The 27,524-nt window shown below is 46.5% G+C and overlaps 1 protein-coding gene across 3 annotated transcripts in view; it reads right to left on the reverse strand.

Annotated features, from left to right (window-relative positions):
- Nucleotides 1-27,524, reverse strand: part of LOC126540348 (uncharacterized) — a 120,754-nt gene that overhangs the window by 23,716 nt on the left and 69,514 nt on the right. For all 3 annotated transcript variants that reach the window (XM_055075987.1, XM_055075988.1, XM_055075986.1), the window contains exons 11-16: nt 26,050-26,288; nt 22,599-22,778; nt 14,184-14,451; nt 12,066-12,199; nt 7,099-7,198; nt 1,971-2,096 (exon numbers count right to left, since the gene is read on the reverse strand). In XM_055075987.1, the coding sequence (XP_054931962.1) occupies nt 1,971-2,096; nt 7,099-7,198; nt 12,066-12,199; nt 14,184-14,451; nt 22,599-22,778; nt 26,050-26,288 (1,047 nt within the window). The remainder of the gene's footprint in view (nt 1-1,970; nt 2,097-7,098; nt 7,199-12,065; nt 12,200-14,183; nt 14,452-22,598; nt 22,779-26,049; nt 26,289-27,524) is intronic.

Raw genomic sequence — 27,524 nt, forward strand, 5'->3', positions numbered from 1 at the left:
ACCATGATTCACATAGGTTGACCAGAGCACAAGAGAGTTGTGTAAAAAGAGAGAAACTGGATCACAACTGGGCACTGTTTCTTGCATAGTGTAATCAACAAGACATTATCCCTACTGTAAATTGAACTGCTTTCACAAGGCCAACACGCTCCACAAGTACTCCGCAATTTCAAGGTCTCTCCCGCTAACATGGCTTTGCTGACCAAAGCTCTACATTCCAATTACTATATGTTCATGACATAACAGTCCCAAGTCGCTTGCATGTTAGTGAGACAAACCCAGCAATACCTCTGTTATTACACATGATACATCACATTTCCAACTTCAGGACAACATAAAAGCCTTAAAATATTATACAGAAACCATCAAAGATGTCCGTCAAAGTAAGCAAATATCATTCTTAATGCGCTGAATTATCTGTGAAGGTCGTTCGCATAATGTTTCTTTTCATTTGTCTACGGCCATGGCGTCCATATGTCATTGCAGAGGGCCTGTGTGCATTTACACGTTTGTTCTTGTTCCTTGACAATAATGGCGGCGTCTCATTGACCCCAAGCCTCACGCATTGCTTTTCCAATTTCTGTTCATTTTCTGCTACAGTCATTGCAGCATCATGCTGGGTCACTGCTTTGCTGACCTACAAGGTTCACTAAATTATGGCGCAATGCCAGCACCTCTCCCACTAACCAGTAAGATCCGGAGAAAATGACACCTTTCCCTCTCCCCAATTGACCTAATTTCTGTCTGCTGGCTCAGCCTCTATGGCACTCCTCTCCTCCTTCATACGCTGCTACCCTCTCCTTATTCTATTAGAGGGGAAAGTTCGGCCTCCCACCACGAAAACGGGGAAAAGAGCCAAAGAAAGCTATTCACTTTAAAAGGGGCCCACAGCAGCTATTATGAAAGGCGTAGAATGTCTATGATACTAAGAACCACCCCCTAACAAACTTTTTTTTCAACAATACATTTAGAATTCACCTTTTGCAAACACTTATCAGCAACCAAATCTTGACCCTGCTACATGCTTGCAGTTGTCCCTTCATTTTTTATCATTTCTACTGCACTACTGCTATGGAAACACGGCTGCAGCACGGCTGGTGTTATCGTGGCGATGCGCCCCTAAGGGCATTCACTTAATGGCGCTTGTGGCAGGTGTCCACACGATCCCGCAGTATTTCCAATACTGCGGGATCGCAGCATGCAGCTCCTGTAAGCATGGAACACAGCACTAAGCCACTGTACACTCATGAAGAAAGCTTCCGATTTCATGCGCCCGAGCGCCCAGCAACAGCTACACTAGTTCGAGAGCTGCTCGCCGACTCTAGCCTGAGAAGCAGTGTGTAATAATGTTTCTGTAAAAGGCTGCCCCAGTTGGCGTTTCCTGGGCCTGGAGCCCCCGTAAGCTCGGTCAAAGCTCGGTTCTCGGCAAACATCCATAAGGACTCAATGCATTTCATACCTCTCGACAACAAAATGTCACTGAACTGCAATCTTGCAACAAAATTTGCTGGGATGTAACGCCGCACATTACCTACTCGCACAAAGCTAGCAGACTTCAAAAAGTGCTCAAATGTGTTTGCACTTAAATTGCATAAAATACCATGCATAACACTTGCATGGGAACCACAATTTTTGTTTACAAAACTAAACAAGGCCCAGAAGCGATCCTGTATGCCGGAAACACGTCATGGGCGCCATCTTATTTGTTGTTTGACCATTTGAAGTGTCATGCATGTCGCTGCGACATGTGATGGTGGTTTTTGCACATCTAGGGCAGTGCATAATGTGCGGCTCGGTGAGAAAAGTGCAGCAAAAAACAAAAAAAATCTGTGTCCCATCTACGTAGACTTGTTAGTGGCGCTTCAGGTGGCAGTCAAGCATCTGAACATGACTGAGCCATGTCCGCGCGTGCGCGTCCCTTGCTTCAAGAACACTGGTTTTGTTGCCATCACCAACGCTGTTCCACTCACCAGAGCCCGGCCGTTTCCTGTGAGGGCTGCGAGGCCTGTCCAACCTGTTTTCAGGTGCTGGCGTTGGTGACGTGCCGCCACTGTTCGCACTTTTTAGTTTTGGTTGTTCAGCTGAGGACGATGTACCTGAACACAACAGAACAAAGCACTGAAAGAGTGACCCCTTCAGTCCAACATCCATGCTACTTTATTTCTGCAATGAAAACCTGTCTTTGTCACGCTTGGTACCCATACCACCCACATTCTGTTTATGTTTCAAAGCTCCTGATGCTTCACCTCACCCCTCTTGGTGCCTTGCACAAGAACCTTGTTATTTTGCTCAAGACCTTCTTTACTGATGGTTATAAACAGAGCAGAATAGCCCTTGTTCCTTCCTGTACCAAGGCACAAAAGGCAGTTGTAAAGTAGCAGAAACATTAATGAGGCTGAACTGTGCAGAAATGTTTTGTGTACTCTTCCTTAGCTGCCATCATGTTCTGGATGTGATTAAATTTGCAAATTTGAAGTGCTACCTGACTAACTTCTTTTTTGGCCAGCAATAAAATGACTTCTTGAGAGAAGCTACAAGGTCCGCAGTCAACAAAAATCACTTGCGATCACCTGTCATTAATAAGCCATAGCTTGCATTAATTTCCACTTCAGTGTGCATCACAGCACCAGTTACCTTATATGCAGTGCTCCCAAAACAATTAAAAAGCACATTCGGTGACCCCTGCATTGATTATTGCAAGGATTTGATGTGCATAACAAAGGCAAAAATTTCACATGATAACGACAATGAATGAAAAAAGAGAAACTTGGCAAGAATAGTGTCCCTGTATATGCTCCCAAAGGAAGCAGAGTTACACGTACATCTGCCGTCTTGTTCTAATGCTATCAGGTAAAACCACTCATCACACGCACAGGAGCCGAACTTGGAACACCATCTAGTAGTAGTCTAGAAACGCAGCTGCCACGCTGCATTTGTTGCCTACTTTAGGCACATTGAGTCTGTCTATATACCCTCTTACACCCTCATGATACTGTTTCTTCAACTAAATCACCGTTAACTGGATTTAATCATGACGTGCATTGCTAGTCTGGGCCACAAAGTATGTGCTTGCGGTCATGCATGTCTATCATTGTTTTGTCATGCATGCATGTGATAAATATAATTCATGTTCATATCATGCATATGATGCCATGCACGCATGTAATTCATGTCTTGCACGTCATGTCATTATCATCTCATTTGCCATGTCATATCTGCATTTCATGTCAAGCATGCAATGTCATTCTTATCATGTCACATGTGATCTCATTACATTTCTTGTCATTCATGCCATGTGACGCATGTCATGGCATATGCGAGTATGTCACGAGATGTCACGTCACGGAATACAGTCGAACCCACTTATAATGATATTCAAGTGGCATGAAAATTGCATTCTTATTAGCACCGAGAACGACCTACAGGGGCGCTGTGAGCACCGCTTGCTTGACGTCAGGGCACAGACTCACACCTGTCGCTGGCGCTCGTGTGTCTCGAAAGCGATCTGCGATATGCCAAAGTGCGCGCCCGCATGGGCCTCCTCTTCAAAGCGATCTGCAATGTTTGCAAAATGCGCATAGTGCCGGTAGCTTCGTATGCGCTGTGCTTGCACCGTTTCGTTCGCATTGAAGCGAGAGATACATGAAGGTCAATTCGCTTGCTGCTGCCACGATTCTTCCCTCCAGAATTTTGACGGTGAGTTTCTGCACTCATCGAGCGAGATGTGTTCATGTTTACCTGTGCACAAATGACACCACGTCGGTTAATTTAGTTAAAACATGTTTGCTGGCTAGTTAGCTTGAATCCATGATAGAATGTGTAAGCATGACTGAACAAGGACGTAGAAAGAAGCAGACACACAAAGGGTGCGCTGTCTCTGTGTGTCTGTTTCTTTCTACGTCCTCGTTAAGTCATGCTTACACATTCTATCATTGTTAATTTAGTTAGTAAGCAAATGTTTAATAGTTTATGCGGCCGATAAAACTACCGTATAGTGCGGAATATAGGTCGAGGTTTTTTCCAAAAAATATTTCTAAAAGTTCGCCCCTCGACTTATATACCGGCCCTTGGCACAACATGAATAGTCGTCTGGCAACATGTAGGAGCGCAGACCTTTTGGCATCCGCATCGTTATCGCCTCCTTGGTGACCGACGCGGCCCAACCATAGGTGTTCTGTGGCCCAACTCGAGGGCTCCGCGCGGTTCTTTATTCTATGGCGCGGTGCCCCCGGAGCTCGAAGACAGCGTGGCGGATTTTGTCCGCGAGCATCGTGCCAGATCTTTGCCAGTGACAGCAGAACTCATTCGCATCAAAGCTATTGAGATCGCCCGAGAATCCGGACTGCCCATGGAACAATTCAAGGGCTCCATTTATTGGGTTCGTCGCTTCATGCGACGCAAGGGATTCGCACTTTGACGGCGCACATCAATCTGCCAGAAGCTGCCAGAGGCATACGAGGACAAGCTGGTCGAATTCCAGCGCTATGTTATCCGTCTCCGGCAGCAGCATGGCTACATGTTAGGACAGATCGGCAACGCTGATGAAACGCCGGTGTGGTTCGACATGTTGTTGCCCACCACAGTGTTCGAAAACGGCGCAAATGAAGTCAAGCTTCTTTCTACGGGGAACGACCATTCGCACTTCATGGTGATGCTCGCGTGTACTGCAGACAGCAGAAAGCTGCCCCCATACATAATATTCAAGAGGAAGACGCTGCCGAAAGAGGCTTTCCCGCGGGATGTCGTTCGCGTGAATGAAAAGGGCTATATGGACGAGGCCCTCATGCTCAATTGGATTAAGACCGTCTGGAATCGGCGACCTGGTGCACTCATGCGGTGTCCGAGCATGCTCGTCTTGGATGCCTTTCGCGGGCACTTGACCGCAGGTGTGAAGCAGGCACTCCGCGACGGGAGGACGGAACTCGCCGTCATTCTGGGAGGCATGACGTCAACACTTCAGCCACTGGACGTCGTGCTCAACAAGCCCTTCAAAGAACGTGTCCGTGAACAATATAATCAGTGGATGGCCGGCGACAACCCGACGACTCCAACCGGCCGGCTGCGCAGCCCGCCTCTCGCCACTGTGGCCACATGGGTGTCACAGGCTTGGCGCTCGCTGCCCGACGATATGGTGGTGCGGGCATTCAAGAAGTGTTGCATTAGCAACTCCTTAAACGGCACCGAGGATGACATGTTGTGGGACGCAGCCAGTGAAAAGCAGTCGTCTTCCGACGAGAGATCAGACAGCTCAAACGAATGAGCAGGTGACGAGTCTGGCGGCACCACTAAATAAAACGAAGTTTTGTGCCTTGTAATTTTTATGTTGACTTCTTTGCTTCAATGTAAGGGGGTCGACCTATATTCCGCCTCGACCTATATTCTGCATTATACGGTACTATCTTTACTTCGTACAGCTTTCTACCAATTTGCTAGCGCAATTGGTGCTTCACCTTTAGGCCGGTACTGCGAATTCCTTTTTTTTTTTTATGGCGTCTTCGTTCACGAAAATTTATTCAAGGAGCTTATTATCTAGACAACAATATTTTCTCAAAGGTAACGCTACAGTGTCAGCTGAAGGAGCTCAGAGCAGCCCACTGCGGGTTTTTCATGCACGGATCTACACTTTACAGCGGTAGCTCACGCGAGTAATAAAAGCATAAACGCAAAAGCCTAGCACATAAGAATCCAGTTAGGATATCATACCTGCCGTGATGCAACAAGCATCTCAGAAACGCTGGCGATATATGAATTCAACAACAAAATTTGGGGATGGCAGAGCTATACTAAGAAAACTGTAATGGTGGGGAAGCCAGTGCCCCTCCCCCCCACCTTCCTCCATCTGGCTGCTAATTGTGTTATCTCATTTAACAGTTTAATTCTGCTTCCTGCATGCTCTGGTCACGTATAACAAGCTGTGGCTGTTGGCGTTCGAGAATGGCACTGCTATAACAACTGCAAAGAGGGATCGGGGGCGGCAAGCAATATGCGAGCTCCGCCGAGGCATCGCTTTAGTGGCCTCAAAAGGGGCCTTTCATAAAATGCGAGAAGGTTGCCGCAGGAGCCTGTCAGCTTGAGAAATCCAGAAGAAATGCTAGGGCAAGATAGCTGCAAGCATCTCTCCACGTACTTCTCACTGGTTTGCACGAGAAAACCCCATGTTTGCCAGTTTTGCTTGCTTCGTGCAAAGCTTCTCCTTTTCCAAAGCATCCAGGTGCTCGCGAAAACGAAGCTCCAAAGGGACTGAACTATCTGCACGGCTTCCTGCGAGGACAACGTTGAAGCAGCCTGCCCTACTGCGTTGTCACTGCCGTCATCGCCGTTGCTATCCGATGCAAGCATGTTCACAATGATCGCCTCATTGGTTAGAAGCACTTCATTTCCAAATCTATAGTAGTGTGCTTTCTTTTCACCGGCAATGTAGTGCACTGCCGATGATCAGCGGGGGGATCAGCTATCTTCCATTTTGGCGACGTCAAACGAGGCTGAGAAAACATGTGGCCAGGAATGACTTCGATGCAACCAACAAAGACGAGCACAAGTGACTCAATCTGTTGGACTAACTGCGTAGAATGAGAGGCCAGAGAGCAACCTGGGAGCAGTGCAGCTGGTGTGGTCAATCCATGTTTCAAAGGGTGGCATGGCATAGAGTTATGATTCAGAAGGGTCGAAGGGTGATGGGAGAGATGCGTGCAAGGCTGGCAATGTCGAGAAGGCCAGAAAATGAGCGCATGGCGGCCCTTGGAGTGGTGGGCCATCGTGCAGCTGCTCAAATTTCTCTTTTTCTTTTGTCTTTTCAAGGATTTCACATTTCATTACCTTTTGGCACGGACAACCAGCAGCCAGACTTCATCGTTACTACGGATATTGTGGCATGGGGGCACTGTTGGCATTGACAGTAACGAAAAGTCGGTGTTGTGTCTCTGAGATTGGCTTCTCTGCAGAGTGGCAGAACATTTGATGTCATTTTAGACCACGTGATGGCACTCGGCGAGTAGCAGCGCGAGCGGTGAAAGGAAAAGGTAGGCACAACTCTGCAACCCTTGGGAGCATTTTACAGGGACACTAGGAAAAACAAGCTTTTTGCTAGTAAACACTCACTTGGCAAAACTTTATGGCTTGCTGGTTCTTTGGTTGCAATTTGACCATTCTGGGAAGTTTGAGCACGATTACTTTCTGTCGCAGGTGATGTTGAAACGACCTGGAATGAAGACGACAGGTGGCGTAAGACACTCTACCAAACAGCGAGGCAACAATGCAAAGAATTAACTGATAGAAAGAGCATCAAATCATGCGCAAAATTATTTTCATCGGCTGTGAATAATATCACGATGAAAGGTAGTGCTAATGCCACAGGATAAAAAACAAGAGGCACATGGACACAGACAAAGCATTCTACATGGTCTGGTCATACCCGTGCCACATGGGCACAGAAAATGACATTAACTTCCTAATGCCTTATCATTTAATGTCATTTGAGTGGTGCCACACGAGCAAATCAAATGGCATTCGCCTTAATACCATTCGTTATTTAATGCATTCGCCAGAACTAAACGACTGAAAAATTCGTACTCTCGACGCCGTAGCTTCGCAAGCCACGGTGTCGAGAATATGCATTTCTCAGTGTAAGTAAGGTATTTGAAACGTTTAAGCCTGTTAGAAAACATTTATATATAATTTTGAAGTACAATCGGCACTTTTACGAGAAGAAACCTTTTCATTTATACTAAACAGCCTTTGAGAACACAAGGATTGTTGCAGCTAGCGAAGCTGCACAAGAGGTTAGCAACCTGTGCAGCAGACGAAAGTCACTTGGGGATGGGTTGTATTTATTGCACGGTAGTCTTTCATTGTGCGCAGGCTGTTCACATGCAGTCTTTGTGCTTATGGATTCCACGTGATAAAACAAACTTCCTCAGGTCGGCATTGCGCAGTCTCGCTGCGGCAGGCGCCATTTTGTTTCTGGGCTTCGGATTTGACATACATTGGCCACAGTTGCTATGGTCGATTCTAAAAGACAGCAAGAAACTCAAGCTAACCGTGCATAGTATGCTTAGTTTTATATTTCACTGTTTATTACGACAGTCTAAGCTTGTAAATGCATATCAATTTTTTAGTTCGTACCCTAACATTGCTCACTTCAGAAGACGCTGTCATCGACATCATCGGGTCAAATGTAATTAAATTTGGACATGTGACAACTGGAACTTAAGGCCTTAACTACTGAATGCCATTTTCTGTACCAATGTGGCACGGGTATCACTTATATAGTCCATAGATTACCTTTTGTCCTCATCTTCTCAAGCCAGTCGTCGAGGATTTTGTCTGGTATTTACTCCACACGAAGTGCTTTGTGTGCACCCATGTACCTTTTTTTTTGTTGTTGCTTGTGGCTTTACTGAAACTGCAATTAAATGCTCAAAACTGGGTTTGCTGGTTTTATCTGTCTGTCCACCCGTCCTGTCTGTTATGCAGTCGTTGTTACTGTCAACATGCTGTTGCATTCTCGTCAGACCACCTCCTCTACCTTCTTAACCTCACCCTTGACATGTAATGAAGGAAAACAAAACTTTGCCTGCCACATGCATTGAAAATCGAACACATGCCCCTGTATGCGTGTGTAGTTGAAAGCCAGGTGTGCTAACTACAGCTTAGCCACTTACGATGGCCCACTCTTAAAGTGAGCATTCCTTTGTTGTGACTAAAGCTGACCCAACCGTCAAAATATGCACTGTTTCGATGCTGTCATGTTACTGGTTCAACAAACCTCCTTAAGCATGGCTGAATGATCATAGCAAATGCGCAGCATTGGTACAACACTGGTTCACCTGCTGCAATGCCCATGCGTGTCGGCGTGATTCATGATAAAGGTGGCCAATTAAGATAAAGGTGGCCAAACAAGGCTCCTCTCTCAAGCCTCCTTTCAGTGCTTTACTGCGCCTCCTTCAGTCAAGCTATCATTTCCTGATTTCCTGATGGCAGCGCTTGCTGGCCATGATTAGTGATGGCATATGTGAGGGTTTCTTGGAGGGTATGGCCCTTACATGGCTAAACATTGAGGGAGATACTGTGAAATATGGAAAGGGCCTCACTAAGTATTGCACTGATCAGTGGCGTAGGCATAGTGAGGTTTCAGGGGTTTTAAACTCCCCCCCCCAAAAAAAATTTTCTGGTGAATCCCCTCCTCTCTCTTCCCATAGAACAGAACGGAGAACCTCTCTTGTAATATATCTCTGGCTACACCACTGGCACTGATCATACCTCACCTAACCTGGTTAGGGAACCTATGTGCACACGTAGCACATGTACATGTATGTGAAAGCTACCCTACCCTCGCTACCACCATCATTACCTAGTCGAGATGCACCATCATCATCATCAAGTGCAGCCCTTCGTTTTCAATTTCTGGTAGTAAATATACACACAGGGCCGACCAAGGCTGACGTCAGTGTGTTTAGTGGGTTTAGAATCAGCTGTGTTCCATTGTATTCATGGTTTACTCAAAATAGCTGACGGGAGGCTGGTCATGCCCGATCATGCCTGCATCGACAAAAAACCCACCGCGGTAGCACAGTGGCTATGGCGTTGCTCTGTGAGCTCAAAATCGTAAGTTCGACCTCGGCTGCTGCGGCCACATTTCAATGGGGGCGAAATGCAAAAATGCACGTGTACTTAAATTCTGGTGCCCGTTAAAGAACTCTAGCCACTTAAAATGACTCTGGAGTCCCCCGCTACAGTGTGCCACATAGCAGTTTCGGCATGTAAAACCCCAGAATTTAATCGACCAAGAAAGAACTCTGCTTCCACACAGGACCAGTCCAGCAGTGAGAGTGCATGCATTGCAAAGAAGTTGTTGTCCTGGAGAAGATGGCAGTGTCTGCTGCAACAGCCCGCAGCTGTCTATAGTAAACGAGTTCAGGGCTGGCGGAAGAGCCAAGGTCGACCCAATTTTCAGGATTTGGATACACAGGAATGGAGACTGTTAGAGTACGGTCCTGGAACTGGAAGAGAGTGTTGCCCATGCAGTACCGCTGCTGCCAAAAAGCCATCATACAATAAAGTTCAAATATGAAAACAATAAATGAAATTTTGCCCTTCACTGTCAGTACGAATTCTGAGTATTACTAATACGGTTGACTTCTGTTAACTCGACCCTGAAGAAACTGACCAAATCGATCAAATTATCCAGCAAGTAGAATCAAAGAAGAGGCAGAAAGAATGCCCCAACACCTCTACTTCCCTTGACAGTACTCATCCGATTCTAATGCATTCCCAAACTCCAGGTGCAACCAGTTTTAATGAGTTGAAACTAGGAAACAGTGTGCACCCAAATATACCATGCATCAGAATTTATAACAACAAAAAAAGAAGCCCCCTGCATTTGATATTCTTCCTTTCTGGAATGGCTCGTCAACAACTACAAACAGGATGGTGGCCCAGACTTTCACTAACCACTATGACAGTTCGTCCTGTGACACATGCAAGCACCCGAAATGCTGAAAACATGTGACCCAATTCTAATGTGGCTGGATTAGCATGTAAAATATCCCCAAATGCCATTTGCGGCTCATGCATTTACAGTGGTGACAATTCTATTTCATTGGGTCTCCAAAAGGTGTACAGCTGTTATATATTAAAGCTGTCTAGTCCCCCTTTTGCTTTCTCTCTCATTCTTTGCCACCCAAGAAAATTCCTGCCTGTAACAGCTAATAAACAAACACATATACAACAGTTGCGGCAACATCACCCCCAAAGCGGAAGCAGGAGATAAGTTGGGGTTAGCGTAGCCAGCTCATTTGCACTTGTATCTGTGACAGTCCCCACGCATTTCTTGGCCCATTTAGAATGTAACAGGCAAGAGACTGTGCTCTCCTCCTCGCTGACTTTTCCGTCTTCCATTCACTGCAGGTCTCCGTTTCCCTCTTTCGCACACAGCAAATACACTTGAGCCTTGTTATAACAAAGCTGAAGGGAGAGCCGAAATTACTTTGTTACTTCATTACATCCAGTATTGTCACTAACAGCAATATATGCCCAATGGGGTGCACAGCTGTAAATGTGGAAATAACAAGACGACTCTGCCGTCCGCAGAACCGCTACACGGCCACACATGCGATGAAACTTGAACAAAGGAACCAAAGAATCTTTGGTATGTACAACACGTGACTTAGCAACCGACGCAACAGCCTTTAGATAGCTGCCTTCTGTTCTATTGTGATGGTCTTTCGCAACCGCTTGCCACTTGGCTCGTCGCAATCGAGCAGCACATGGCACACAACAGCGCTGTGGGATCGAGGAGGCAAGCAAACTTCGGCTCATGGCCTGCGAAATTGCACCAGGGCCAGTGCAACCTCGGAGGGCATGCCCAGCTGCCAGCCTGCGTGGTGCACCGCAGGGAGAGGGAGAAGTGAATGCACGGCCTGGGCATGATCCCCAAGGTCATGCCGGGGAGATCTCGGAGGCCATGCTCAGCCGTGCCTGCCTGCACAGCACGTTGCGCAGTAGAAGTGAATGCACTAACCTTTCACACCGCCACATGTAGCCACGCAGTGTGGCATGGCATGGCTTGCCCTGCCTGGCAAGCGCTAGAGAGGGGTCGGTGTAGAAGTGCAATAGTGAGCCGTTGCTTGTGTACAGGTGCGCAGATACGTGCGGCAGTGAGAAAGACTAGTGTTGCTCGAATGCGTATTCGACATGGGGGTATGAAAGTTTCGAACTGCCGGGCCGAATGAGCGCCGTACCCTACTGAAAAAGTGATGTAGTCAGCGAGCAACGGTCGGGTACTTTTTTGGCCTCAGAGACGAACCTGGTTCATTATATCCATTGGCAGGAGAATTTCATTCCGTCAAAACGAGGTTTTAAATACATAGATCTCTCTGAGAATTTCATGGGCAATTTCACTTTACTTCGTTATATCCATTATTTCGTTATAGCGAGGTTCAAGTGTATTTGTTCCGAGCACACTCTGTGCTCCCGGTAAGAATGGATATCTAGGTCATTGCATGTGCCAGCTATTTAACTTCCCACTTAAGGAATGTTGCAAGCAAGGGTGCTGCTTGTGTTCGCACCTCAAGCTGTAGTCCAGGCTGGGCGACCAGTTCCACTTCGTGGCAGACCACATGGTCCTGAAGCAGGCATGGGGACTCCTCCACAACTACACCTGGGGTGGTCTCCACTAAGTTCACTTCCTCGCTGTCCACCACTGCAACAACAAGCAAAAAGGGCACAAGCCTGTGTAACTCATGATGAAAAACACCCTTCTACAAGGCTTTGATGGAATTTTGGCTCTTGCAGGCCATATTTTAGATAAAGTTGGTGAAGAAAAGTGGATCCGAAAGACTTGAGTTTTTGTTAGCCACAACCATACAAAGAAGCAGACACTGAAGCTGGCTATTCTGCACTGTGTGCCGTCTCATGTGCCTTCTATGTCCATGTTGTTCTGACTGCGCTACAACAAATAAGATAACTTATCAGCAAGCCGATATAGCTACCCTCATCGCATATGCAGTCTTCATATTTCGGCTGCAATAAAGTCGTCATGTTAATGCAGTGAGACCCTTCTGAAGAAATGATGCATGTAATTGCTCGTAATCGTGCATAAGTGGTGCCTGCTCCTAGCCATAGTCTTGCCCCAAACACAGCAGCATGCACCAACCCGAAAAGTCTGCTCCTGAAGGAAGCCTCAAATGCGATTAGTGAACGTGAAATGAAATTTTTGTTGTGAACTTCAATTTTAGTGCTAGCTTAGTTAGTCCATCGTGGAGCATGTGCTGTAACTATGTGTAAACGTCCTCTCTGAATATTTCTAATGGTGTAAAAGCCAACACCACAAATTTTTTAGAAGCTGCAGTCACTTTCGTACATAGCATTACAGCATTCTAACAGGCATGGGCGTCATCTACTTTCTTGTCCTGTGTCTCGTGTTGTTAGCATACTGTGAATCTGTACCAAGAAGCTTAAATCAATGTGCTGCAGTATGTAAAGCGGCGTTGCAGCCCCACGGCAAACATGAAATAACTTGTTATGAGTACATTTGTTTGTCTAACAACAAAATACAGTAGAACCCCGCTGTTACGTTCCTCACTGCTGCGTTTTCCCGGCTGCTACGTCGTTTTCATCCGGTCCCGGCATAGCTTCCATAGGATCCAATGTATAAGGAACCCCGCTGTTACGTTGTAGCTGTGAAAACGTTCCCGCATGATACGTCGCAACTTAGCACCCCGAACCCGCCTGGGCTAAAGTAGACAACGCGCTCCAACCGCCATTTTGGCTTTTGACGAATTTTGGCTGGGCTTGGCCGGGCTTGGCTATGGAACTGGCTGTAAGAAGCCGCACGCCAGTTCAAGAGGCCGCATGAGGCCGCCACTAAGTGGCCATTCGTGAAAAATGGTCTTGCTATCATCACTGTGATTACGGTCACCGCATGGTTGTTGGACGGGTCGACTCACGGAGGAAGGAAACTCAGGAGAGGCCCTGACGTCACTCTTTGTGAAGCTAAAGTGAAACTGGAAGTTGGCGTTGCTCGTGGCGTTGCTCCGCCTATCGGGCCTGCTCTCCTCTCTTGTTTACGTTTCTCCCACGCCGCGCTGCGTGCAACCGGGCTGCTCGGACGCGCGCGCTCCGCAGTAATACTAAACAATCGTTAGCACGTTAGCATGATTACGCCAAAGAGGGCAAAATTTCCCGCGGATATTCGTTCGTCCGTTGCCATTGCCGTGGCGCGGTGACGACAAGGAGCACGAGCCGCATGATGCCGGGGAGTTGCCAAATCCTAGCTTTGGAGAAGCCGTCGCGGCTCTGGACCTCCTCCGCAGGTACGTTGCACCTCACAGCGACGCTGACAGCAATGCGGCCTTCCAGGGTATTGAGAAACGTGTGGCGATTTCTAGCGAGCGAAAGAAACGGCAAGCCACCATTCTAGACTTTTTTAAGTCCTAAGTGCACTCTGTGGAAATAACTTGTCTATAGTTGAAGCTGCACTTTTTTAATTCATTTTCGGAGCTTTCCTCACTGTTGCGTTTTCCCGGCTGTTACGTTTATTTTCCCCGGTCCGGTGAAAAACGTATGAACGGGGTTCCACTGTAGACCACTAGAATTCTGTATTAGTAATTGCAAGCGTAAAGTAGGGAGCGATCAGAGCTGATGAGGTTAAGCAGAAAGAAACTTTGCTGGAGATATCAACTCACACAGGTGGCCATCGTCTAGTATCACAGCATTGTCGTCCAAGGGCACAGTGTCAATGGCCACTTCGACCTCGGCTGGTGGCACAGCATCTTCACCAACTACCAGAAGTGGGGGTGGCCGCCCACTGTCGCCCTCGTCTTGAAGGATGCCTGCGGCCTGCATCAGCTCAGCCAGAAGGCTACTGTTGTTGCCCCCACTGCCCCCGCTGCTTCCGGAAGCAGAGCCGCCACTGCTGCTGCTGCTGTTAGCATCTAAGGACTGCTCAGGTGGCTGAAACAGGAAATGATAAAGCAGGCATTTTAAATGACAGAAAGTTTAACACTGACACATTCCACTCATTCTTGGACTACTTAGCAAATCAACAAAGGTGAACTAACACAATGAACTAAATCAGTGATACAGACTCTGAGCATGACGTGGTCCACTGGCACCAAATAATTACGAGCAGAAGTTGTACCTTCAGCTGTCCTTCAGCTGTTTGCTGCACGATTCAGCAACATTAAGCCATGCCGTTTCATCCATGGACTGAATCATCTATTTGGTGCATTGTTTCAACGCGTCTTAAGGGACATCACACAAGGCCTCATGTAATGATAAAACAATAATCCAACAACCAAACCATGAATCACAACATTATACCTGCATAATACAGTAGAATCTCAGTCATACATTCTCGAAAAAATCACGAGTGAAAACGTACTAACCGGTAAAATGTACAATCCGAAGCTACTAAACAAATTTTACAGACTCAACTATTGTTGACATCTATGTGATACGAAGCGTCGCACGGATTGTTGCGGCCCGAGACGCCGACCTGCGTCGAGCTGGTGGTGCTGCAACGACCTGAGATGCGTTTTGTTGTTTTCTTGCGTGGTGTTTTAAGAGGGTGACAGGAAACCGAACCGAAATTGGGCTGGTGGGTGATGCCGAGTGCCGCCGAAGTGAAACGTGATGCCCACATCATGCCGCCTGCAGCAGGGAATGGTGGCGCCTTTGGATTATCGCCTACTAAAAGCATGCAGTACAGTACCAATGGGCCTACGCACCAAGCGCTGTGAAGGTGAAGATACTTACTGCAATAGGTTTGGCGTCGATAGCTGTGAGTGCGGCATGCGACGACCCAGGCGGTGATTTGCTAGCACCAGAATAAGAAACTGTGCGCGCCGTCACTTCCACGTGAGACGGGCGGCTATATATCGTTCTCAACTGCGTGCGCATAGAGCCTTTTCTTGTTCACATGGGATCTAGTGGCCGGAAAACGCACACGATCGCAAAGTGCAGCAGGGAACAGTGGCCCGTTTTGGTTATCGCCTATTAACCCTTTCAGGGTAGATATTTTTCGCCATATGTGACCACTCAAGGTTGATTTTTTTTATTGCAAATTTAGATTCTTCAGAGGGACCTGTTTCGAAAAAAAATTTACCTTAATTTTTCTAGGGTGACCGTAAAGTGAGAAAAAAATATTTTGCGTTGGTATATATGTACTGTTTATTAATGAATAACAACAATAAAGAAAGTAAATGAACTTATAAGAATTAAAAATTTCATGCATTGTTGTATGCATTGTTCAAGGCTTAGAAAAATTGCACAGGAATATTTCATAAGTCTCACATGTTCTTGCTCTTACCCTAATATTTACGTCCATGGCGTAATCGAATTGCGCAGGTGAGCGCACTCAAGAAAACTGTGCGGTTGTGTGCCCGTCAAAAAAGCAAAACGTGTGACAAACTTCCACTGATCTTCATCTTATCGCCAACCAGAGACGATTAGTTTTCGCGAGTTTCAAAAAAAAAAAAAAAAGGAAACGCACGCACGGCGGCATCCTTCATATGTGACCACTGTGAGCAATAAATGAGCAAGTAACAGGCGTTCACCCTTTGAGCAATTAGTAACGAGATAGCCATCAGTTTTGCGAGTGCAAGAAGTTGAAACCGCATGTGGAACAGAACTCAAACTAACCACCACCCACCCGCGCGCACACCAATGCGTGAGAGGTAGTAGTATATAGACGCGCCGGAGCAAGCATACCATATTTACACAATTGTAAGTCGACCTATTCTTTTTATTTTGAAATTCTGAAGTGGGGGGGTCGACTTACAATCGAAACCAAAACATGGCACCGCCAAAAAAAGCGAGACCAACGAGATATCAGGGGTGCTACAACGTAGTTGCAATTTTATGTTTGCTCTATGGCCCTACCCGTAGTTTTCGCTATGCGATGCGTTTGTTTGCTTTTTGGAAGGGTTTTTCAACATCTTTTAGAGTTTTACAGCGCACACAACACTAATGGGGGGTGTCGATAGTCAATGGAAGTGCCGCTGTGCCATTCGCGGCGGCACCCTCAGAATGGCGGCACTTGCAGGGGCCAATGCCTCCGTGAGGCATTGCAGGGGCAGAAGTCAGGACGCTTTCTGGAGCTGTAGACCAAACTTACGGGATACATCACTGAAATGCGCGATCGGTCCCTGCCAGTGAAGTGCAACAGTCATGAAACAAGCCCGGATCTTTGCCTTTTAAGGACCTGCAACGCCGTGAGTAAGAGTGGCTGGTGGCAGAAGACCGCGAACTTACGCCAACCGGACCTGTCGAAAGAGCCTCCCTGACGGCTGCGTGTGGTTGGGTACATTCAGCATGGGCTGCTGTTCCACAAGATGTCGTAGTGCGGTTGTTCGCCAAATGTGGAATTTCGCTGGATGACGACGCGCTGTGGCACCGTAGCAGCGATGACGATGGCAGCACTAGTGAGGATGATGGCACAAGTGAAGACGAGTAGTCCAGTGACCATGCCAGCTACTGATAAATTTTCGTTATGGAATGCGCCCTCAAGTATGCTCGTTTTTTTTTTTTTTTTTCCCTATCACGTAATATGGGGGGGGGGGGGGGGGTCAACTTACATTCGAGTCAACTTACAATCATGTAAATACAGTACTAGCTCTAAAACAGACCATGCAACCAAAACCGAGAGAGGGAGGCACGAGAAAAAAATTCCCCGTATTCCCGCATAGTGGCAGCACATGCCAAAAAAGAAAAAAGATGAGGAAATTGGTGCACTTTTTAAACGTACAGACAGCGCTGTAAATATATGGCATCAACCATTTTGGACTTGTTCGCGGCACTGTATATTTATCTCATTGACCCTTAAGAAGTTAAAAGCGTGTGCTACGCTTCTGACGGCACCACATGCTGTGAAACGGATAAGCGAAGATGCTTATCACAATACAATTGGCGGTGATAGCAGTGAATGATGTGTGCGACGAGCCCGGAGAAGATTTCCTGGTACTGAAATGAGAAACTGGGAGCGCTGGCGTCTTCGTGCGAAACGGGCGGGCGAGTGTTGCGGTGAAGCTGCCACGGTGAGCAGCTATGTACTGTTCTGGATCGCGTGAGCTTCGCACATTTTTTGTTTACATGGCATCTAGCGGCCGGAAAACATATCTACGATCACAGTTTGGCGACGTACTGAACACTAGGTGCCAAAAAATCTTGTTTTCCGGGAACGTATGAACTGGTAAAAATTGAGTGTAACTCTATTCGGTCATTTTTTCTGTTCTCGATTGCAAATGTTAACGCAGGGAAAACATACGCAATGGGAAAGTATCAATGAGGTTCTACTGTAGATACCTAGTTGATGGTGATGATGATGTATGAAGTTTTTCAGCACAAGGACACATGATGACCAAAGGGCGCCTAGCAATGGTATGAAATAGCCGACGATGTAGTCAATCATATATAGTTGGTTAATAGGTCTCTTTAAAGCACATAGACCAACTAACACAACAGCAGTTTTATAACACAGACAACCCCATGTCATGATCAAACAATAATCCAACAACCAAACAATGAATCACAGCATAAAGCAGTAGACTTCTATCAATTTGACTCCAGTTAAATAGATTTATCGTTTAATTCAATTCCGACTGAAGGTCCCTGCTGGCAAACATGCATTTCTATGAGCCCAAACTTTCATTATTTCCATCCTAAAATTGGCTTTCGCAAAAGTAATTCGAACTTGACCAGCTAGCACGCACATGCCTGATCCCCATAGTGACCCCAAAAGCAACCCCTTTACTGGCAGCATCTGTCTCGGCATAGCTTAGAAAACAGTAAATGTGATAACCAAACATCATTTCCCAGTCGAAAACATATTTTCGGCCTGCTGTAAAATTTTCAAGCAATAATGGTAGCTCACAATGTCTGATTACGATATTTACCCGATTCTAAAGCGCACCTTCACCCAACCGCCTCAAGAAAACTGAACCAAAAGCAGCATTCGCGGTGTTCACATACTTTGCCACATATAACAATTGAATTGCAGCGAAGCTGACTTTAAAAAAACTGGATGCCAGTGTGCAAAACATATTAGACCCTCGCCTATATTTCTTGTGAAAAACTCAGGTGTGCATTATATTTCTGTTTTTTAGAAGCTTTAATGTCAGTTCTACATTAGTTTTCTACTTTGGACACATAGAAAGTGAGCGTGCATTTATTCAGGGGTGTATTAGAATCAGGCAAATACTACCAAATGAATCAGAGGGGGGAGCGGGTGTTGCCGTCATGCGAATTTGCCGCAACTCTCCTGATTTTGAAATAAGTGGCAAATCACGCCAAACCTAGCAATGAAAAGGTTGCCTGCTCTTTACCGTCGGTACCGACTGCGGTCGACTCGCACAGCACTAACGATGGCTATCTGCTAGAGGCGTACAAATATTTGAAACTTCGAATGAAGAATCGAATAGTCACTGTCTGTAAATGCAAATGTTTTTCGAATACGCTTCAAATATTTGAAAACACCATTATCATCACCATCATCAGCCTTCTTTATGTCCACTGCGCTCTCCAATTACCCCAGTCCTGCGCCAACCGATTCTAACTTGCGCCTCAACTGCGGCATAGTGGAGCAGGCTAGGTCACTTAGGTAGCCATACTTCACAGGCTGTACAGCAACAATTCACACTCTCTGAAGGGCCCTGTGCATGTGAAGCAACCACTTGTTTGCTCCTAATGCTCCATTTGTGCTTTTAGTAAACAATGTTTCATAACGTTACTATGTAATAACACAAACTTGCTAACTTTAAGAATACTGGGATGTAAACATCCCAGTATTATATTAATTGTGATAACAAATATTCATTATTCGAAAACTATTCAAAATAGTATTCAATATTGAATAAATTCCTGTGTGACACTACTCGATTCGTATTCGATTCCGTCCCAAAAACCACTGTTTGCAGACCTTTACCATTTGTGCATTAGTGATCGAATCACATACCGTATTTACTCGCATAATAGGCGCACTCGCATAATAGGCACACTACCAGTTTGGTCGTGGAAAATCAGATTTTTTTGTTTCTGCGCATAATAGGCGCACCCCGAACTTGGCACTGTCATCAGTACCGTATTTACATGGTTGCAAGCCGATGACCTCCTCCCTCTCCATCTCAGGTGAAAAAAAAAAAAGGAAAGAACATGTACACACATTCTACAACCCAAGCTTATTATCATATTTGTTGAACTGACTACTAGTCCTCATTAGTGTTGCTCCCATCGCAGCTGCTGAGGACCCATGGCACATACAACATCGTGAAAACCAGTTCTTCTGTTAACCATCGTTAACTACTGATACCCCCCTCCCCGAACCGCCGCGAAGCCAGCGAGCACGACGACCTAACGCAACCGTAAACACAAAAAAGAGGAAAAAAAAAACACATAAATGAGCGAAAACTAGTACTTCGATCAACTATCCATAATACCCTCCCCTCCAAACCACCACGCAGATGTAAGCTTTTCGCTACCTTCACCGAGGCAACTCGGAAAGCTGGGCGACTCTTGGAGGCCGGGCGACTCGACACAAGCGACAGTGCCATCGCCATCAATGCTCCACACAGGCAAAGAAAAGAAAAAAATGCCACATCTCGCCATTTTGCAAGAGGCGTGCGGTTCGTGTGGTCGCGTGTTCCACAACGGGGAAGTACAGGAGCTACACAGCTGCATTCAAACTGAGAGCTTACAGTATGCACTCGAGCATGGGAACCGTGCTACAAGCAGACATTTCAGTGTCGGAGAAACCAACATTCGCTACTGGCGAGGTCAGCAAGGAAAATTTCAGGCCACCAAGAAGTCGCGACGGGCCTTCCGCGGTGCAAAGTCTGGAAAGTATCCGCAAGTGGAGGAGCAACTCGTTCTACACATACGGGGCCTTCAACAGGACAGTTGTGCAGTGTCTCTCGACATAGTGCAGACTGAGGCGTGCAGAATTGCCCGAGCGCAGGGCATCGAAGCGAACGATTTCAAGGCAAGCTCCGGATGGACGACGCGCTTCATGCGACGCCATCTACTTACCCTGAGAAGGCGCACAACGTTGTGCCAGCGCTTGCCCTCAGCATATGAGGACAAGGTACTGGAGTTTCACCGTTTTGTTATACAGCTCCAGCAGCAAAAGAGCTTCATTTTGTCCCAGACTGGGAATGCAGATCAGACCCCCCTCTGTTTCGACATGCCGAGAAATATTACTGCAGAGGAGAAAGGTGCACGAAGTATGCTTATTAGAACGTCTGGTGCGGAAAAAGAAAGGTGCACTGTGATGTTAGCAGTAACTGCGGATGGGCGCAAACTACCGCCTTATGCTATTTTTAAGAGGAAGATGCTCCCAAAGGGGAATTTCCCTCGAGACATCTACGTCAGGGTCCAGGAGAAAGGTTGGATGTCTGCGGAGTTGATGGTGGACTGGGTCAAGACCTTCTGGGGCCGGTGGCCAGATGGCCTGTTGCATCCGGCCATGCTCGTTTTGGACAGTTTTCGCAGGCACCTTGTAGAACGTGTACGAGAGAAGCTGTTACAGCTGTGCACGGATATTCCCATGATTCCGGGAGGCCTCACTTCGGTACTGCAGCCTTTGGACGTGTCCTTAAATAAGCCTTTTAAGAACAACGGTCGAAGGCTGTACACTAACTGGATGGCTGGAGGACAGCGTCAACTAACTCCAAGTGGCAAAATTAAGAGGCCGCCTATGGAAATGTTGTGCGGATGGATCGTGGGAGCCTGGTGAGAGATCTCCGATGACGTCATCAGGAAAAGTTTCAAGAAGACCGGGATCTCCAACGCACTGGATGCGAGCGAAGACTACATGTTGCGGAGTTCGGACAAAGAAGATGAGTTTCCACTTGGCGGTGATGAGTATGTTCTCTACGACTGGGACTCCGAATAGGGGAAGGAGAGGAGCTTCTATGACATGTCTTACTAAATTTTACATGTGTGTGCAGTCGACGTCTCTCTCCTGTTCATTAAAAGGTAAGTAGCTAGCTTTTAGTTTTCCTTTTATACTGGTTTTATTGGTAAATTATGTGAGAGTAGCCATATTCCTGACATATGTTCAAACTTAAAGTGCGAGAATGCGAGTTTAAAAAATTTCGTACATTTTGCCCCGTGCAATAGGCGCACCTCAAACTTTGAGCCGGATTTACTGAAAAAGGAAATTATGCGAAACTATTATGCGAGTAAATACGGTACTGTGCAGTCTGCGCTTTATTTAGGCTGTTGCACAGATTGGCCTTACGATAACCCACATACCACAATTATGGGAAAGCCCTTCTGTATCTTGAAGGAAAACTGAAAAGCAATACCTTCATGCAATAAGAGATTGTCATAAAACACAGGTCCAATATTAAAATGAGAACTTCATTGGTATTCAGTAGAACATAGTGACAGAGGGAGAAAAGCATTCGCTTCTATTCAACAGACATTCTATTAATCAAAAAATATTTTCCATACCTTCATGTACTAAAATTGACGTGCAATCAATGTTGGCATACTAATTTAGAGTTTTCTTTAGTAAGAGCAGACCGTACTGTATATCTTGATTTCTATGTATCCAAATTATTTTCAGCTTAATTGTTACATTTTTGTTATGCAATGATAGGAGACTTCCGAGCGTGTGCGGCACTGTCTGTTCTTGCGCAAGATTTGTAAGCATTAAATTTTGCAATAATTTCCTGGTAATCAATATTCTATTCGATATTAGGCTTTCTTCCTTGATTATATTCGATAGCTGGCTCGACATTTACTAGGCGGTATTCGCACACCCCACTTCTAGGGTTTTGGACGTACACTGTGTAGTGAAATCGTGCCATACATGGTTTGTGAACTTATCAAATGGACAGCCATTGAAGGTTGGTTTTTGTGTGCGTTCTCTTCCTTGGCCCTTTGTCACACTAAGCATTGCTTTGCTTTTTTTTTGTTATTTCCTCATGTAACAACACATTTGAACCACTTGTGTTACTGTGCTGCAACAGTTCTGGTTGCCTTGCACAGCCATGCAATCATACAATTCAGTTTCACAGTGGTATTCTGGACTTTCACTTTTGAATTGAAGATGTTTTATGCCAAGTAAAAAAAAAAAAAGAAACAGAAACGCCTGTCACCTTTCTCACGGGCATGGACAGACGTGGCACAGTTTTCACAGCAGTCTCTCTGGACACCCTCACAACAGGTGCGATGCAGGGCTGGGGAACAGGAACTGATGTCTTGACAACTGTCACAGTGCCGCACGCCCCAACACTGGTCTTGGGTCGGTCTTGCCTTTGAAGATATGTAACAGAGTCCTGCAAAAAAAAGCCAATAGTATTCAGACATTGCACAATGACTCCCGAAAGAAGAAAAGAAGAACTGTGAGCTTTAAAAGGGCCCGCAACACAACCGAAAAAGCTTGCTGGGTGGCACCGATAGCATTGCCGCGACACAGTGATCTTGTGCACTTTGCGCAACGGAGGTGACGTCAGTCTGCGGCACTGTGATCAATGTTTAAAAATGTAATATGCAATTCATGTTTGCACTTACTGAGAGTGCTGCAGAAAAGCTGCGACACCGCATTTTACAGCAATTTTAACTACAGCACCACTATCATGAAAGCCACGTTGGAAGGTTTCTAACCATGGAAACAACACTATCAACATGCCAAACACACGGTGCGCCAGCTTACGCCTCGCGGAAGCTACCATAGAAATGTCGTCAACAAGCAGAGCAGGCTTGGCAAGCATGGCACACCAATTTCCGCCATGTGACATCAATGCCCTGCTGCTATTGGGCACCGCAGTTTTATATCAGTGGAAAGTGAAATGTGATATCCAGGGCCGCGAAACTTCGGGCCAATGCTAACTCAATTTTGCTTGTATTTTGAAGTTTCTGCGACCGATGGATTCGGTTTATGTATGTTAACTTTCGTAATTTCTTTTCCTCTCACTTCTTTCACATGCTGAGAATACATCTGAGCAAAAATGGCGGCCTTAAAGGTATTGCTGCTGAGGCCTTTTAAATCATTACAAGTACAGTAAGAGAAAACACTGAACCAATTTGGACTGTTACATTACTCTTCCTAGAAATCTTGCTACATTTGTTCCAGGTGAAGTTGAAGTACCTCCCTGCACATCACCTCTAGCCTGTACATGTTGAGAGCTATTTGCCAAGCTCTATCCTTGGGAAGTGGAGGTGATCTTGCAGCAGGCAACATATCCTAGTTGGCACGACCCAAATCTACACACCAAGGACACCCCACACAACCTAGGCATAGGTGTCAATGAACCCCATCTTCGAACTGGGGCGGGTCTAGCTGGGCGGGCCTAACCTTCCCTAATGTGGGCCTGGAACCCAGCATGAAGACCCTGTGAAGTACCAAAGGTGCTCTGCCCCGTGTATGCATCTGCGGATGCTCACCATCTGCTGTGGCTGTGTACAGGGTCAAAAGCCACAAGAGGGAAAGTGCTTAGAGGTGCCGGGATATGGACAGATCAGCCCAGACTATGAACTTATGGACAATAAGCTGGCGATAAGTTAATAATGGACGGTAAGCTCCCCGTGCAACTTACGTAGCTTCTTCACAAAGGAGGGCTGCAGGTAGGCATTTCTTTAACCATAGTATGCTGTATCACAAACCGTGTGATGAAAAAAAAGAAATTAGTAGAGACGCTTAAGACTGTTACGTATGGGAATGGGAAAGCATTCTACTGTTCGTAGACCTCCGAATGCCCTGAACGCGCTCATGTTATACACTCATGACGTGGACCTCATCGGCTGCGCCGTCACGTGCCCAATGACGCACACACTAGGCACACCTTCAGTCAGCCAGAACCGTGGAGCTGCCTTGGCGTCAGGGAAGCGTGCTCATCTCGCACCTCGGAGGCCGAGCTTTGATTCCCACCCAGACTGCAATTTACCAAATTTTCCTTTCAAAGCCATTAATTTACTTTCTTTACAGGAACCTCCCTGAGAAATTTGATGTAAATCAGAGCATTTTTTGTGTTTTTACTCTCTGCGCTATCGGCCATTTTTGGTATTACCTTTCAGTCATGCCAACGCCAACAGATATTCGTGTAATGGGGCATATCATGCTTTTGCATTAAAATATAAAAAAATAAGATGAAGATGCTATTTTCAGAATAGTACAATACACATGGTAAATGCACTCATGTGGTAGTCACTACAGCTCAGGAGCGTGGGCTCCTCAGAAGACAACTATGCCACACAATGGCAGGAAAGGCTTGGTTAACGAGGCTAGCCTAACGAAACCAAATGCGACTCGAGGGCCCCTACGTCTAACCCATTTGCCAGTCAAAAGGACAAGACGTAAGCAAAGGCACACTGCACTGCACTCTTCATAAGGGAGGATGAGCTCTCCAACAAGAGAGCAGGGCCATATGACCATCAGCCAAGATGGCAGCATCCGCAGGCTACGGGGGCAAGCTATGTCTGCCTGCCCAATAATGGGTCAAACAGAATCTGCTAGGCAGTTAGGTGTGTTCGTGAGAAAATGAGAAGAACAGAGTTCTCTAGGGTCCAAATGGCACAGATAATGCATTATTCCAGTTTGAACGACATCAGCAACTAGGCCTGTTGGGTACCTGCACTTTCTACCAGAGTAAGATATGTGTTGGGCTAAACTGTTGTAACCTTTGTTCACTTCAGCAGAAAGATGTGTGTTGGTCTACCAGATTTGGCTTCCTGTGTTTTAGCTTTTCACCAGACGAAAAATTGGTAATGCCTTGCTCCTTCCCCATTCTTACATTATTGTAACTTTGCAAGTGGAATTTAGCAAGGAATTGGCCATTTGGTGCAGTCACCAGCTGCATGTGTATTATGCAACTTTGCCACGTCAGATGAGTAGCATGTGCTGGTTCAGCACAAAGAACTTGAGGCAATCACAGCCATAGCACCAGGAATATGCAACAACACTTGCCAAAGTAGTACCAACAGCCCTTTTTTGTGTTGTGAAGTGTAGCTACATGGCAAAATCAGTGCCTTTACGAGCTTGTAAACATGAAGGGACCTGCATGCACTCATCACGTGTGGATATCACGTGATGCAGCTCTGTATTTTGACTTGTGCTATTGTCATATTGGGAATTGCTTAAACTTGTACATTTAGAAAGCCTACTTATAAGGTCTTGACTGCGTGTCTCCTTTAAAGCTTCGCTTGCCAGGTGAAGGTGCATCAGGCAGGTAAAGGTGCATCAGTCAGGTTAAGGTGCTTCAGTGTTCACCCATGGGGGGCTTGCCCCCATGGGTGAACATATCACAGTGCCGTTTTTCACACAGGCCTGTGCTAAGCCAGAAAAATCAAGCAGCGCTGGCACATTATAGCAATTCCTTCCTCTCAATTCTATGCCACTGTTATCCTCCTCTGTTTACAGCCGGCTGATGCATCTGATAACGTGAGTGGAGTGCCGCTCTGATCACTGACGAAGCTCAACAAGGGATGGCAAGTGCATAGAATCGTTACTTTATCACAGCCCAGCTGCGCACACACATTTACGCATGTCAGAGCAAAATCTGAAATAGATGCCACAATAAAAGGCTTCTAACAAAAGGCGACATAACACACCGTAGACCGGCTGAGATGAGATGATGACGATGCCATTCCAGGCTGAGCTTGAGGCCACACCTGGGCCTTGTGCACGACAATCACGTTAGGCTTTGCGCCTGAGCCCAGTGTGGGTCGCAGCCCTGTGGGACTTGGGCGTTGGCTCAAACCTGATGTACCAGGGGTCACCGTTCGGCTCAGAGTTCGAACTACGCCAGGCTGCGACGTCGTGATCACATTCACTACCCGGGTCTGATTGCCTGTAGGTTGAACAAAAGACCACTTGGTTAGCAGTGTGCAATGAAGTGCAACATCTAAAACCTCTGCATCAACTCAGAGAGCAGCTGTATGAAAGTACTGATGTCTCATTTTGTGTTCTCGAGAGATTACTTCCAATGGCATTCAGACCTTTGAATATTCTGAAGTGATGCTAAAGCCAAAAATTGCTAAGTCAAGCTGAGCTGACAAATGAACATTCCGAAATAACAAATTTGCCCTGTTTGTTGGCAACGAAGCTTTGGTAAACGAGAAAATGACGGAAGTGCAAGAAGAGGCACCTCCACTTCCTATTGTCTGAAGTGCCAAACCAACTCCCATTGATGTAAATGTTCTGGCTACAATTCATCAAAAGTAGCCCACTGATAATACAAAGCAAAATATGATGCAGTGGAGCACACACACATGCCTGCACATACAACAAGCAGTTTAACCAATTTTATTGAAGAATTCAATAATGCGATATCTTCACACCACACTCTATGTGGGAATGTGCCACTCTCTTCGCGTTATTATTGCAATAGCCAAATATATGGACACTCCACGCGCATTTCTGCCATCGCCGTTGCCATGAGGTTCCGTATGAGTGAAAGCGTGTGAGAGTGAGCCGGTAAACGCGGTTCAATCCCGCGTGCGCAAGCAAGGAACGTTGCCCAGATGTGTGCCCTCTCCTGTGGCGCGCGAGGCAGGGGGGTCAGGCGAGGGAGGAGGGGTGTTCTTTTTTGGTGGCTGCTAGGGTGCCCCAATGTCCTCCTCGCCCGTCACTCCTTATAGAGTGGAGACAACTGCAGCGTCTACTATGGCGTTGATCATGCAAATCGCGAACGCCATAATAGACGCCTTTGGCGGATGCCGTAGGGACGCGTTGCCGGCGCTCGTGTGTCTTGAAAGCGGTCTGCGACGTGGCCTAAGTGCGCGCCCGCGCAGGCCTCATCTTCAAAGCGATCTGCTGCTTACAGAGTGCGCGTAGTGCCGGTAGCTTCGTATGCACTGTGCTTTCGACGTTTCGTTCACACTGAAGTGATAGATGCACAGAGGCCAATTGGCTTGCGGCTGCTGCCACGATTCCTAACTCCAGCGTTTTCACAGACGGTTTCCACTGTCACCGAGCAAGACGTGTTCATGTTTACCTGCGCGCGCGTGACACCTCGCTGGTTAATTTAGTTAAAGCATGTTGATTGGCTAGTTGATTTGAATCCATGATAGAATGTATAAGCGCG

This window comes from Dermacentor andersoni, chromosome 2 (assembly GCF_023375885.2).
Source record: "Dermacentor andersoni chromosome 2, qqDerAnde1_hic_scaffold, whole genome shotgun sequence".
Lineage (NCBI taxonomy): Eukaryota > Metazoa > Arthropoda > Arachnida > Ixodida > Ixodidae > Dermacentor > Dermacentor andersoni.